Below are 14,182 nucleotides of genomic sequence, written 5' to 3' on the forward strand. Positions count from 1 at the left end.
CGACGGATCATGTGGACACACGAAATGAACGAATTCGTGATCCGCGCCTATTACATCTGCACTGCTTTGGAGACGGACATGAGCGGTCGCCCTCGAATACTCGCAATGTTCGAGGAAGCGTATCCAGAGTTCGTCGGGAGGCTTGACCAAAACGCGATGAACGCGAGGCGTAGAGCGATTGTACGCAACAATATGCTCTCCCAAACGCAAGTCGACGACATCAAGCAGCAGGTGCAGAGAGAACTAAGCTCCAGAACAAGCAGAGCAAGCGATGTGTCGAGACGAAGTTCAGTACGGCTGAGCAATTCATTCGCGAGTGGGGCACGCGAATCAGCACCAGTGGAGGCCACAGTACAACAACCCTCTGAGCCGGAAGATCCACAGCCAGATCAACAACTACTACGCGATCTGGTCTTCCATTACGACGAGGCGATCTCACAGTTCCGCGACACGGACCCTTTGTCGCGCCCCAGGATCCCGAAGTTGCAGCATTCCCGCAGGCTGACAAGTGCAGTAAAGCTCATGAACGAGCACGTTCTTCCGCTGCACTTGGTTGATGCTGAGAACATGGAGGAGCTGCAACTGAAAGTTTACTGTGCTGCTGTGGCGACCGCCAAAAGTTTAGGATACCGTATTAGGCCAAGAGGCGGACTGCTCCAACATCTCCGTGAAAGGCGTGAGCCTCCATGGCGAAGGAGATTGGAGCAACGGATCCTAAACAAGCGCGCCGCAATTGGAAGACTGATGGCGTACAAAAGAGGCAGCAGATCGGTGAAATTATGTCGCCAAGTTGCTGTGATCGTGCGGCCTACTGAACTTCGCCAGCTGGGAGCTCACCAGCTGACGGAAAAACTCGACACACTGGTACAGCAATTGAGCGTCCTTACAAAACGGCTGAAACGTTACTCTGACTCTGCAAAGCGCCAGGAACAAAATCGGATGTTCAGAGATAACGAAAAAGCGTTCTACGACCACATTAGCGACGAGAAGCCCGACTACCGCGAAGGTTTGCCAGATATTAGCGATGTGACGAACTTCTGGGCTGGTATTTGGGAGACCCCAGTAGAACATCGCGACGGGCAAATGTGGTTAAGACGGGAGGAGGAGAGTTGTGGTGAAATTGGAGAGATGCCAGCTATCAATGTCGGAGAGAACGATGTCCGCGAAGCCTCGCGGTACCTGAGGAACTGGGCCCCGATGGTGTTTAGAACTTTTGGCACAAGAAGCTGACCGTCGCACATCCAAAGATAGCTGAGTGCTTCAACAAGGTGCTACGTGACCCACACAACCTTCCTGAATTCGCCACCCGTGGCGTCACCTTCCTCCTCCCGAAAGACAGCAACACATTGAACTCATCAAAGTACAGACCGATAACGTGCCTATCGAGTCTGTACAAAATACTGAGCAGCATAATTACCGCCAAAGTTTCTGCTCACTGCGAACAGCATCACATCATCGCAGAAGAGCAGAAAGGATGCAGGAAAAATACGCATGGCTGCAAAGACCAGGCCATCATCGACGCAGCCATAGTCGGCCAGGCGGTATATAACCAGCGGAACCTAAGTATGGCCTACATCGATTACAGGAAGGCTTATGACTCCATACCTCACTCGTTTCTCGTCCGGGTATTGGAGCTCTACAAAATTGATCCCGTCGTCGTTAGGTTCCTGCAGCATGCGATGAGGCAGTGGAGTACGTCTCTGCACCTCAGTGATGGGGAAAATGTGTTGCAGTCTAGAACGCTGCAGATAAAGAGGGGGATATTCCAAGGCGACTCTTTCAGCCCGCTTTGGTTTTGTCTGGCACTGAACCCCCTCAGTAGGATGCTCAATAGAAACGGTCATGGCTATAAAATAAGGTATGGCGACGGCGCCCACGAAGAAGTGACCCATACCTTCTACATGGATGATCTCAAGGTCTACGCTGATTCACGTCAGCGTCTAGGTGTAGCTATCCGGGTTGTCGAAGAAATAAGCAGAGGCAGCTGTATGGAGTTCGGCCTCGACAAGTGTCGCTGTGTCCACCTGCTGAAAGGACAACTTACCGAATCCGGAGGCTACGAGGTCTATGACGGCGAGTTTATAAGAGACATGGTTCGTGGCGAATCCTATAAATATCTTGGATTCCGTCAGCTCACCGGGATTCGCCACTCCGACATCAAGACGGAGCTGCGAGACAAGTTCTTGAGTCGAGTGAACTGTGTCCTGAGGACTTTCCTCAACGCGGGGAACAAGGTACGCGCGATCAACACATTCGCGGTTCCCCTGCTGACCTTCAGTTTTGGTGTAGTCAAATGGAGCAAAACTGACCTAGAGGACCTTGAGAGGAGGATGAGGAAAGCATTTAAAGAGGCCGGAATGCACCATCCTCAATCGGCACTGGAGAGAGTTTCACTGCCACGCAAAGAAGGGGGACTTGGAATAGTCGACATATCTGCACTGTGTGTTGCCCAGGTACGACAACTGCGCGAGTACTTCGCAGAACGCGCCAACCAAAACGCGCTATACCGGGCTGTCTGCGCCGCCGACAGAGGATACAGCGCTCTGCACTTGGCGCAAGCGGAGTACCAACTCAACTGCAATCTGCAGACAGTGGAGGAGAAGATTGCAGCTTGGAAGCAGAAGGCAGTGCATGGTGCCCACCCCCATCAACTGGATCGGCCACACGTCGACAAGGCCGCATCTAATCTGTGGCTAACGCGTGGTGAACTCTCTTCAGTAGTAGAAGCCGACATGATAGCCATCCAGGACAGGATAATGCCGACGAGAAACTGCAGGCGGTACGTCTGGCATCAAGACGTTGATGACATTTGCCGGATGTGCCATCAACCAGGTGAAAACATAGAGCACATTATGGGAGGCTGTCCCGTTTTGGCCAACGCAGCCTACACCGAGCGCCACAACAACGTGGCCCGTATTGTTCATCGACAACTGGCGCTCCAATGTGCTCTACTGGAAGACAACGTACCAAACTACCGGTACCTGCCTGCACCTGTCCTGGAAAATGACCGTTTCAAGCTGTACTGGGATCGCACTGTTCTGACCGACCTCTCGATCCACCACAACCGCCCAGATATAATGGTAAACGACAAGAGCGACCGCAAAGTCACCATCATCGATGTCGCTATTCCACTGAACCAGAATCTGGAGGAGACCCACGGTCGCAAAATCTGCAAGTACCGACCATTGGCCGTGGAGCTCAAGGAACTGTGGGGGCTAAGGGAGGTCCCAAGAATTGTTCCAGTCGTTCTCTCTGGAACTGGAATTGTCCCGAAGACACTTCTGGAAGCGCTAAAGGTGTTGAATATGGAGAAGGAATTGGCCGGCATCCAAAAGTCGGTCATCCTTAGCACCTGCGCGATTGTCCGACAATTTCTCGGTCAGGACTGAAACAGCACGAGCATGCAGATACGTGCATTCCGCAGAGCCCAGTCCCCCTTTGGCATTCAGAAGCCCGGGGGCAGGTGAAAATTCTGGCTAGGTTCGCCTAGTTAAGAAGTGAGATAAGTCTGCCGAAAAAAAAAACTTTCGGCTATTAGGACAATACAACCTTAACGTGTAAAATACAGTTTCTCTTGAATTCTGCTAGAATTGTTGCACGTTTTATTTGTGTTGGCATAGAGTTGAAAACATTTACTCCTTCAAAATATAGCGAATTTTGTGAAGCACATGTTAAGAAATGTGGTGTCATCCGCGTTTCTATATCTATGAAACGCACATCCTCTTCCCACTCGATCACACAAATATCGAGGTAGCAAACGTTAACTACTTTAAAAATGAACACTATAGTTAGAAAAACAATTCTTTGCTTCGCAGATAACAATTGCGGAGCGTCCTGTTACATTGTAAAATCAAACGCACCTACCTAAATATGTATAATAGGGTGGCAATGGATGTATGGAAAAAAATTTCATCGTCGAATTTCGAAAAAACCGACCATTTTTTGGCCACTCAGGCTAAGTCCCAAAAAGTCGATTTTCGGCCAAAAATTGTTTTTCATGAAAACACCAGATCTCGACGTTTTATGCATTTTTAAGTCATTTGGCATAAAAAAAAAATCGATTTTCTAAATTTCCTTTCCCCCCTTGGAAGATTTTCGAGGATGAAAAAATCAAAACTTTAAGTGCTTTGAGGTACCCCTAAATCATGTGCGATTGAGCTGAAACTTTGCACAGATCATTTTTTCGGACCAATAAATAAAATGTGCATGGTCGCTTTTTGAAATTTGACAAAACTATTTTCGCCGCCACCCTTTCGAACACCCCTCACAAAACTTCGGGAAGCAAAAATTGCATCCAAACACAAAATAACTTCTAGTTTTCGCTTTTTTTTAGCATTTTACACTTATTACAGATTGTTAATGTAGAAATTGTACTCATCAACATAAAAATGATATCCGCCCAAATCCACCGTTTCAAAATAACGAACTTCTAACGAACCGAGTCAAATAATGAAACATGTATATGACCTATTCCATGAGGTTTCGCACCAATCAACCAAATTTAGTTTTAGGAAAAGATTGAAAACGTAATTTGAATAAGCACTAGTTATATCATAAATTCTTTGAAACGAATTTGAATTTTATGCGCCAACCTTTGAGAGAGGCTAGTACAGGGTGGGCCATTTAAAGTGGAAGCATCTGGCAACCCCATAACTTTTGACAGAGATGTCAGATTAACAAATGTCATACCGCGTTGGAAGCGTCATTTCAGTACAATTTTAACCATGGAACAATACACACCTAAACAACGCGCTGAAATTGTTCAGCTGTACATTCAAAATAACTTCTCAATTGTGGCTTTTGGCAAAAAATCATAATGTCTGATGAGGCGCATTTCAACTTGAATGGAGGAGTGAATAAACAAAATTGTCGGTTTTATGCTACTGAAAACCCTCAATTCATCGAAACGCATCCTCTTTACGACCAAAAAGTTACTGTGTGGTGTGCCATTTATGCCGATAAAGTCATCGGCCCGTACTTCTTTGAAAACGAAAATGGAGCAACGGTAACCGTGAATGGGGAGCGTTATCGGACAATGATAACCGATTTTTTATTGCCATTTGTTCATGAAAATGAATTGGACAATTACTAGTTCCAACAGGACGGCGCTACATGCCATACAGCGGCTGCCACGACCAAATTATTGCGCGAAATGTTCCCCGGAAGATTAATATCGAAAAACGGCGATTATGACTGGCCACCGAGATCACCTGATTTGACGCCTCCTGACTTTTTTTATGGGGATATTTAAAATCCAAGGTATACACTGGTAAACCAAGGACCCTGGCTGCACTGAAAGACAATATCCGACAAGAAATTACTGCCATATCGGCCGAAACATTGGGCAAAGTGATGGAAAATGCCGAAAAAAGGGCACATTTTGCGGTCAAGGCCAGAGGCGGTCATTTACGAGATATCATAATCAAAAAGTAGTTAGAACAAATCTCCTTGGACCAAAATAAATGAATTTCAAAAAAATAAATTAAAATTCCACTTCTTTACTTTGCTATTGCAAAAAAAAAACCTTCCACTTTAAATGACCCACCCTGTATAAAAAAACTACATAATTATATTTAAAATATTTTAGGTTTTCAGTATGCTTAAGTTTTCATGAGATATCTCAGCACTTGCTCAACCAAAATCCAATGTCTATATATATATATACACCATTGAATGAATAATTAAATACATGTTTGAAGAGCCGTGGGTAGATCTAGGTTTCATTCTGTAATTTATAAGAAACAAGCATTTGAAAAACATGTACAGTCATACCTCGATATAAGGCAACCTCGATATAAAGCAACCTCGATATAACGTAACTTATTTTTTATTTATGTCTAATTTTTTTCAGAATTTATGTTTTCGAGAAAAATGAATTTTAATTTTCAAAATTTTTTTTCAATGAAATTTTTTCCAAAAAAAATCTTTGGTAATTTTTAATGAAAACCAAAATAATTTCCTACATTCCATTCTTTGACTAAAATTTTGTAGGTGAGATAGATTTTTTGTAGGTAAAATCTTAATTTAAAAACTATAAGATCTACAAATAGTTGGACAGGGAATGAAATGTAGGAAATAACTTAGGTTTTCATTAAAAATTATCAAAGAATTTTTTGGAAAAACAATTCCATTATAAAATTTTTTTTTGTAAAATTAAAACTCATTTTTCTCGGAAAAATATGCTTTTAAAATTAAAACCATTTATCCATAATAAAAAATAAGGTTTGCCAGATTTAAAAAAAAATTAAAATTTAAATTTTTTATTTGTCTAAAAAACCCATTCCACTTTTATCTCGAATTTCCGGCTTTAAACATAAAATACTCCTAATAGGTAAGGTAAGGTATTGTATTATAGAGATTTCAAACTTTTTCAGTTCATTCGTCTCTAGCCTTGAGAAAGGTCCTTTGAAAACTCTACTCTACTTCAGCACTACCACCTCCACCCTCTTGCCTTGAGAAAGGCACTCGATCCCTCGCCGCCCAGCTCGTCCAGCAACGATGTTGTCCAGTCGGTGTCCACGCAAGTTGATGATACTCCTAATAGAAAGCTGCCAGCATAACACCAATGTGTATGTGTGATAGATGAAAATAGTCTAAGACATTCTAGTGGGGGTGAACATTGAAAATAATGTCTGAATAATTTGAAAAAAAAAACCGTGAAGCCCGTCTAAAGGCGGGGTTGGGTTGTAGAGGGTTAAATTAATATTTACGCATAACATTAATTTATGAACGGTATTCAAAATTACCCAATGGTTATTATCATGATGAAAAAATAATAAATTTTCGGAAGTTGATAATGACAACCGATTACGCTTTGCTTCGTAAACCAGGTAAACCAATGAACAGTCTTCGCTGTAATACTACTGCGAGAAGCTGAGAGATAAACTCTAACAATCCTTGTCCTCGATTGACCGTTTTAATTTTCATAACCACCAAAAACGTGATTCACATTGCATCGATTTCGTTAGCAACGGGATTTTTTTCCTGAACGCGACTCTTATTTTCATTTGCCACTTCGTTGAAACATCCCTAAAAGGTGTGTCGTGAGTTTCGTGTATAAGGTTTGATTCAGTTTAGTCTCTTTCCTTTCATTTACAGGTCTTGAAGACGACGATGAGCTGTTACTCTCAGAAGATTCGTCGCAAGATATTTCATGTACTCCAATAACATTGCCAGCAAGACTGTTTACGTTTCAAGAACTCCTAAATAGGCTGACTTGATCCTCGGGTCTAAAAAGTTTGCAATTAAGTAATTCTGATCTCCTAAGTAGTTGAATCCTTATCAGGAAAAAACCCTGTTGAAGATTACTTGCCGAAAACTTGATTCATTATTTTTATGTAAAAGTGTGTTTATTTCTTCTAAAATGTAATCCTTCATTCGCTTCATGAACAAATGCAGTGTTTCGTATTCGTATTCGCAAATAAAAAGCCGAAAATCCGACTGCCGGATAATAGGCTATCAGGCCTTGAAGTTATCCGGTATCCGGCCAAACTACTATCCGTTTCATCACTAATTGATACCAATTTACTTGCAGAGTTTTTTTTTTCAGACCTTTTCCTCTACTTAAAACTGATCATGTCTACGAAAATTACCTTAAATGGGCATAAGAAAGGTTTATAAATACTGCGGGTGATAGAAAATTAGTTTTTGTGCATTTTTGAGTAATATTAAACAGTTTTGCATCATTAAAAAAAATTTTTTTTTGCTTCGATATAACGTAACGAGAAAAAAAAATAATGTTGCCTTATATCGAGGTATAACTGTACAACTTATTGATTATGTGACGTGACAACGATTCGTGGAGACTGTTTTTTTCGCACAGAGCGCGTTGTCACGTCACAAAATGAATGCCGATTTTTGCAATGTTCTTGCGAGTTCTTTGAAAAACTGAATATACAGGAATCACCGTTCATCTTTTCTTGACAAAGCATAGAACAAAGTTCATTTGTATGTTTTGAAACGGAACTGAAAATACAACATTAATGTTCAAAAGTCTAAAACCGCAAAAAGACAGGTGTTGTCACGTCACAAAAGTGTTGGGCTGGCAACAAGCGAATTAAACTGTAAAATATTCTTCAACCGAAGATTCTTGTAGGAAATTTTCTCCGTTTTACTTTGATATCGTCTACTATTTGGAAATCGTGTTTTAGTGAGTCAAAACGTCACGCTGGAATGGGTCATATAGTGAAAATTTGATTGAATGATGTCCATTAGCATAATACCAATACGAATACGATCTTGCCTCTTGAATAAAAATACTTCTAAATGCAAATGTTCTTGACCGGGACAATTTCAAACTACTAGAGCGCAGCACAACGTTACTCTGTGTGAGTCATAAATTCTTTGCAATTTTAATGACACGCTTCCCGTCCAGCGTTAAATTTCAAATTATATTTATTTCCACGTGTTTATCGCTAATCGGGACCCGCTCTGTCAAAACATGCACACATGGCCACTGCCTACTCGCAAGGACCCAGCTGGCCATGGCGTGCATGAATAATAAACACGGCGTAGATAACAGCTGCCACCGCCTGGCTTTCCTCTTTCGTCGCCCATATGTGAGCACGAGGGGGGCTCATGTTATTGGCCGGTCGCGTTTTATGCATTCATTTCTCGAAATATCATTCACTTTTGACAATCCACAATCCACGCGCGGTGAGGGGGAAAGGCGGAGAAAGACAGACACATAAAACCGAAGGATAATGAGGGTCAGCTTAAATTAGGTTCGTTTTCTCGTGTCATCCGACGAACGTGAAAGGATAAATATGTGGAGAGAGAAAGAACAAATAGCACGTGGGTCAATTTTATGGCCTATCAAACTAAAATGATTGCACAGTCGAGGGACCCACCCTCTCGTGTGTGTTATTGTTTGATTTTATGGGAATCTTATCTATTACTTTCGTTATTAGTAATCACCGGCGTTAAATTTTCAGCGGGAGAGGAGCGCCGGTCGCTTTTGACATCTCTTTTAACTAAGAACATACGGATATAAGCTGTAAATGTACGGTGATTAACTTTGATATGCCATCGAGACTAAAATTTCAAAAATAGGGGAAAATTTGAACAGAATATGGGAGGGTGCGGTGCGAAACCGAAACCAATCAATCTAAAAATATACTTCATGTCGATCGATATGAAGCTAAATCCTAGCTCGAGTGAAGATGAGTTTCTCACCTCTTCCCATCCTCCTATCGCCCCCAATTTCCACAGAAACGACCTTCGGAATCAAGCTGATGGAGGTACGAGTGCCTAAACACACCATCAAGGATAATCCGGTGCGTCTCGAGTGCCACTACGAGATGGAAGGCGATGCGCTCTACGCGGTCAAATGGTACAAGGACGGCAACGAGTTCTATCGCTACGTGCCAAGAGATAATCCCCCCGCCCAGGTGTTCCCCCAAACGGGAATCAATGTCGATGTAAGTTACTTTGCTCCTGTTCCGTCAGAGTTTGTATCCAGTAGCAACAGACGACACTGATGATTATGAAGATAAATTTATTTTTGTACACGCTCTCTCCCTTTTGCCTCATCCCACATCAGGTACAAAATTCAACCAACAACCAGGTGGTACTGAACCCAATCGAGCTCACGTCTAGCGGGAAGTATCGATGTGAGGTATCGGCTGAAGCTCCGTCCTTCCAAACCGTGTCCGACCATGGTGAAATGACCGTCGTTGGTGAGTAATGACGACCGGGCTGGCCCCCCCCACTTAATTTTGTTGTAATGACCCCTTCCCATCCTGAACAGTTCTTCCCGACGAGGACCCGCACATAACGGGCGGAAAGCCTCGCTACCAAATCGGGGACTACGTCCGAGTCAACTGTTCCTCCGGACGGTCCAAACCTGCGGTTCACTTAGCCTGGTACATCAACAGCGAACCGGCGGACCCGGCACTCGTGCGACAATTCGAACCAATCGTCTCCGGCCCGGACCGGCTGGAAACATCCATCTTGGGGTTGGAATTCCGCGTCAAGCCGAAGCACTTTAAACGGGGCGACATGAAGCTGAAGGTGAGTGGCGGGGGACGGACGAAATGATAACAAATTCTACACCAATTTGTCTGCAGTTTCAGACGGTTGGAATAATCAAAAGAGATTATAATGAAGAAAGATTTCTAAATTGGATTTTTTTTCTGCTTTCGTCGTTATTTTTGTCCCCACAGTGTCTCGCTACGATTTCGACCGTGTACTGGAAGAGCAACGAGGAAAGCGTCGAAGGGGACAAACCGCAGAAGGCCCCGATGCTCGAGTCGCGGAAGGCCGTCTCATCCAACACTCGAGCGGATCGAGTTCAAGGTGAGTGCGTTTTTTTTTTTGGTTTTTTGTTTGACAAATCTGAATCGTTCTATTGATGGACATTTTCAATTTCTGCGTTTGAGGAATTTTCATTTAATGAAAATTAGAATTGGCAGCTTCCATTCCGGAAGCCGACAATGAGAGTGAATAATCTTCGAGAAAAAAGAGAAAAAAATATAATTGAATGTCGAAATGGCAAAGAAATTTCCCAGAATAAATTTTTCATCATTTGGAGTGATTTTATTTGAAGTCCAGCTCCGGTGCTGTGTGATCCTATTGCTATATCGATCTGCGCAACCTATTTATTGACGAGGGGGACTTCTTCAAAAGCAGACTTCAAAGTAGAGTTTTGATCAGCTAGATTCAATCGTCGTCTGAACGATGAAATGAACTTGCTTTGTTTTGAAAGTGATAGCTATATAAAATGCTCATATCAACTATTGATTGATGTTGATTGATATCAGGGTCCAACATTTTCGAAGACGAAACATGAAAATGGACTTTCCTCTCAGTCGCTTCGAGTAGGACTATTTCGGCATTCGCCGTCAACATGACTAAGGCCCGTTGCTTAGAACCATGCTTGACGTGACACTTGGCACGAAAAGTAGCCTTTCTAATCATTAAATGGTTTACCATATCCTACTGCATACAGGGAATCTTCTGGAAGTTCGCAATAGTTGCCAGTGTATATTCGTTTTAAGACATCTGCAGGTATGCTTATTTTCACAACAAACTGCTCCCCACACTATAACCACGCCACTGCCACAAAATTATTGTGCTTATTTTTTTTTTCACCCTCCGCTATCCCCCACACCAAAGAGCTCGAATGAGCCCCCTGGTAGTGGACGCAACTATCATAGCTCGAACTGTGCAGCAAAAAAAAATGTAACAAAAAAAATGCTAATAAACTAATAAAAATGAGCTGAGAAGAAAACTAAAAATGTGGGTGTGAAGTCCCAGTGGAAAAAGATTTCTTTTAAAGGACTCACTGGTATAAGACATATAGAACCATTACAAATTTACATTTACATTATTTGATTAAATCCATTTCATCTTTTTGTGTCTAATGGCCGATGTTCCTGAAGTCGAGCAAAACTTATGTACGGAATTTTCATCAGAAAATTACTGCTAAATTGGATTTTGAAACCCATCCATGTCGGATGGTAACTGGTGATAGGAAGTGGTTCACTGAAGACAATGTCAACCGAAAACAAAGCTAGAATTGACGGTTAGTGAGATTTTGCTGTGTTTGGTGGGATTTGCAAGAAGTTGTTTACTATTCTTTTCATCTTATTTTTTTTTCTCAGAATATCTGTATCAAATTTACGAATCCAAAATGTAACCAAATATTGGATGTCCAAAAAGTAGTTTTTCATGATTTTTTTCATTAAAAAAATAAAATACAAATTTTTTGTAGGGGAGAGGGACGCAAGTTGGCGACGTTAAGCTTTGGCGAGCTTGGAATTATTTTTTTTAATGTTGATGCTGATTCATATAGTCTGAAGTGTTTTCTGTCATATTATCTATTGGATGGGCAAAAAAAACTAAAAAACTTGTCCACCCAAAAGCTTTGTGCAAAAATCGTCGAATTTCTGGAGGCAAATTGGCGAATATGGTTTGGTCACCTAATATCAACAAAATGTAATAACAATTATTTATTTATCCTTGGTTGAAACAGTGGAAATGCCATTTTCATCAACACTGTAAATGTCACACGCAGGAAAACGATACTGAGCTCGTATATCTCCCAATGTTCGAAAACAAAAATCACAATTTTCTTTATTTTTTTTTTATAATTCGTTTATTTGTACAGGCTCAGTTACATAGGTTTAAAGAAGCCAAACTCTCAACTATACTTTTACTATTAACATGTTTTCTTAATTCTACGGTTAATGAAATAGGAAACCGATTACTCGCGGTCGACTCGAGTTTAGAAGGGTGACACATTTTCTTTAGGAAAAGGATGGGATGTAAGGAGATTGTAACCATGTTCACACTCACACTCACACTCACTTTCACATTCATACTCACACATCACACTGAATTCTTAAACTATCCTCACATCTAATATGTATTAACAATTTAACTTATTCTAATGTTAGGGAACCGATAGCTCGCGAAGGACGAAAAGGAGGAGAAAATGGGGGGGAAAGGATGTAAGAACAATCACACTCGAAGATCGATATCTTTAAGGAAAACATATATTTGGGACATGTAATCAAGGTCTAACCGAGCCAACACATCTCTCACCGGCACATTGGGCTGCCTTCCTCGAGCCCGAAGGGAGTTTTCTAAATTCGATCTGGCGACAAGATATAGCTCGCACGACCAAACAACGTGTTCGATGTCGTGGTAACCATGGCCACAAACGCAGAGATTGCTGTCGGCAAGCTTGAAACGAATCAATTTTCTTTATTGGACGCCATTAATCGAGCCGCTGAGGTATTTTCTGGCTTTCTCAAAGATAGCTTATGAGCCTTCATAAACATTTCAACCCATGTCCGTCCAGCGTATGTTCCTTTGAAAGGGTGCTCTATGCCATTTTTAACCGCAAACGAATAGGCAATTCTTCGAAACTGGACCTGAATGTGGCTTTAAAGCGGCCTTTATTGGACGAAGTATCCTGAAATTGATACAGATTTAATATTTCTTGCATAAAGAACATGGAAACGCAAATGCTGAATTGAAAATCTAACCTCCATGTCTGGATATTTTCATCGATAGCGTGTCACAGTTGGTTCTGGCACACCGAACTTTTTTGAAGCAGCCAGAACAGACAAACCTTCTTCTATAGCTTTCATAACATTCTCCAAACTGGTGTCTGACCAATGTTGGTCTCTTTTTCGCTTATAAGTTCTAACCATCTGCAATAAAAACCAAAAATGAACATAATGTTGCAGTTCGCCAACTTGACCCCAAGCGACTTATTCAATAAAAAAAAATATAGCTGACAAAAAATCATTATTGAAACTCGCCGGAAACAAACAGATTATGTACAATAGAGTACCTTTATCATGTAATTATGAAAATTATGAAAATATTATGAAAATTTAACTTATCTCATAAAGTGGATAATGAAATTTAAAAAACGGAAAAAAATAACAAAATCACTAGTTTTCTCATTTTTATTTTTCACTTTTTTTGTGATAACGTTTTCGGCAGAGTTACCAAGTACAAAGTTTGGCCTTGTTATGATGCATCTTCAGTAAAAAGTAGGTGGCGCTACCTTCATTACAACGGGTCAAATTACCGAATCGTCATCTTGCCTCCCTCTCCCCTACATAGAATGAACGCATAAAGGTGGGGTGTACGTTATTTTAGAGCTTAAACTCGCAAGCTTTGGAATATTTTACGAACGGTTTTTTTTCTCGGTGTGTATGTATAGATGTAGTGGATAAAAATATCGGGAAGAAATAAAAAATCGATTTCTTTCTGAATTTGTGAACTAACAAATTTTTTTGGAAACTAATTCAATAGCAAATCTAATTAGTCAGCAGAGTATGTTTATCTACACCCAAAGTTAATTTTTAGCACAAGTTATGGCATCCCGATTTATTACATTAAGGTGGAAGCAAGCCTTTGTAGTAATATAGGTAAAACCAGGTGTAAAAATGGGGTAATATTGTTTGTGAGAGGAGAGCAATTTTTTTCGTTTGTTTTGATCTTTATACGTAAATAGATCAATTCACTTATCAGACTGTGTGGCGCTTCACTGACTCAAGGCTTAGAACACATTTGAAAAAAAAAACAATTCTATACTGAAGTTAAATGTATGAACAATTATGAAATATTAATATATATATATATATATATATATATATATATATATATATATATATATATATATATATATATATATATATATATATATATATGTATTTACATT

General features: G+C 41.1%; 1 protein-coding gene across 1 annotated transcript in view; it reads left to right on the forward strand.

The window, feature by feature from the left end:
* LOC129777250 (uncharacterized) overlaps nt 1-14,182 on the forward strand; it is a 40,058-nt gene that overhangs the window by 16,727 nt on the left and 9,149 nt on the right. Inside the window, exons 2-5 of the mRNA XM_055783419.1 lie at nt 9,211-9,419; nt 9,542-9,677; nt 9,749-10,011; nt 10,164-10,296. Coding sequence (XP_055639394.1) covers nt 9,211-9,419; nt 9,542-9,677; nt 9,749-10,011; nt 10,164-10,296 — 741 coding nt within the window. The remainder of the gene's footprint in view (nt 1-9,210; nt 9,420-9,541; nt 9,678-9,748; nt 10,012-10,163; nt 10,297-14,182) is intronic.

The sequence above is a fragment of the Toxorhynchites rutilus genome, chromosome 3, assembly GCF_029784135.1.
Source record: "Toxorhynchites rutilus septentrionalis strain SRP chromosome 3, ASM2978413v1, whole genome shotgun sequence".
In the NCBI taxonomy this organism is placed as follows: Eukaryota; Metazoa; Arthropoda; class Insecta; order Diptera; family Culicidae; genus Toxorhynchites; species Toxorhynchites rutilus.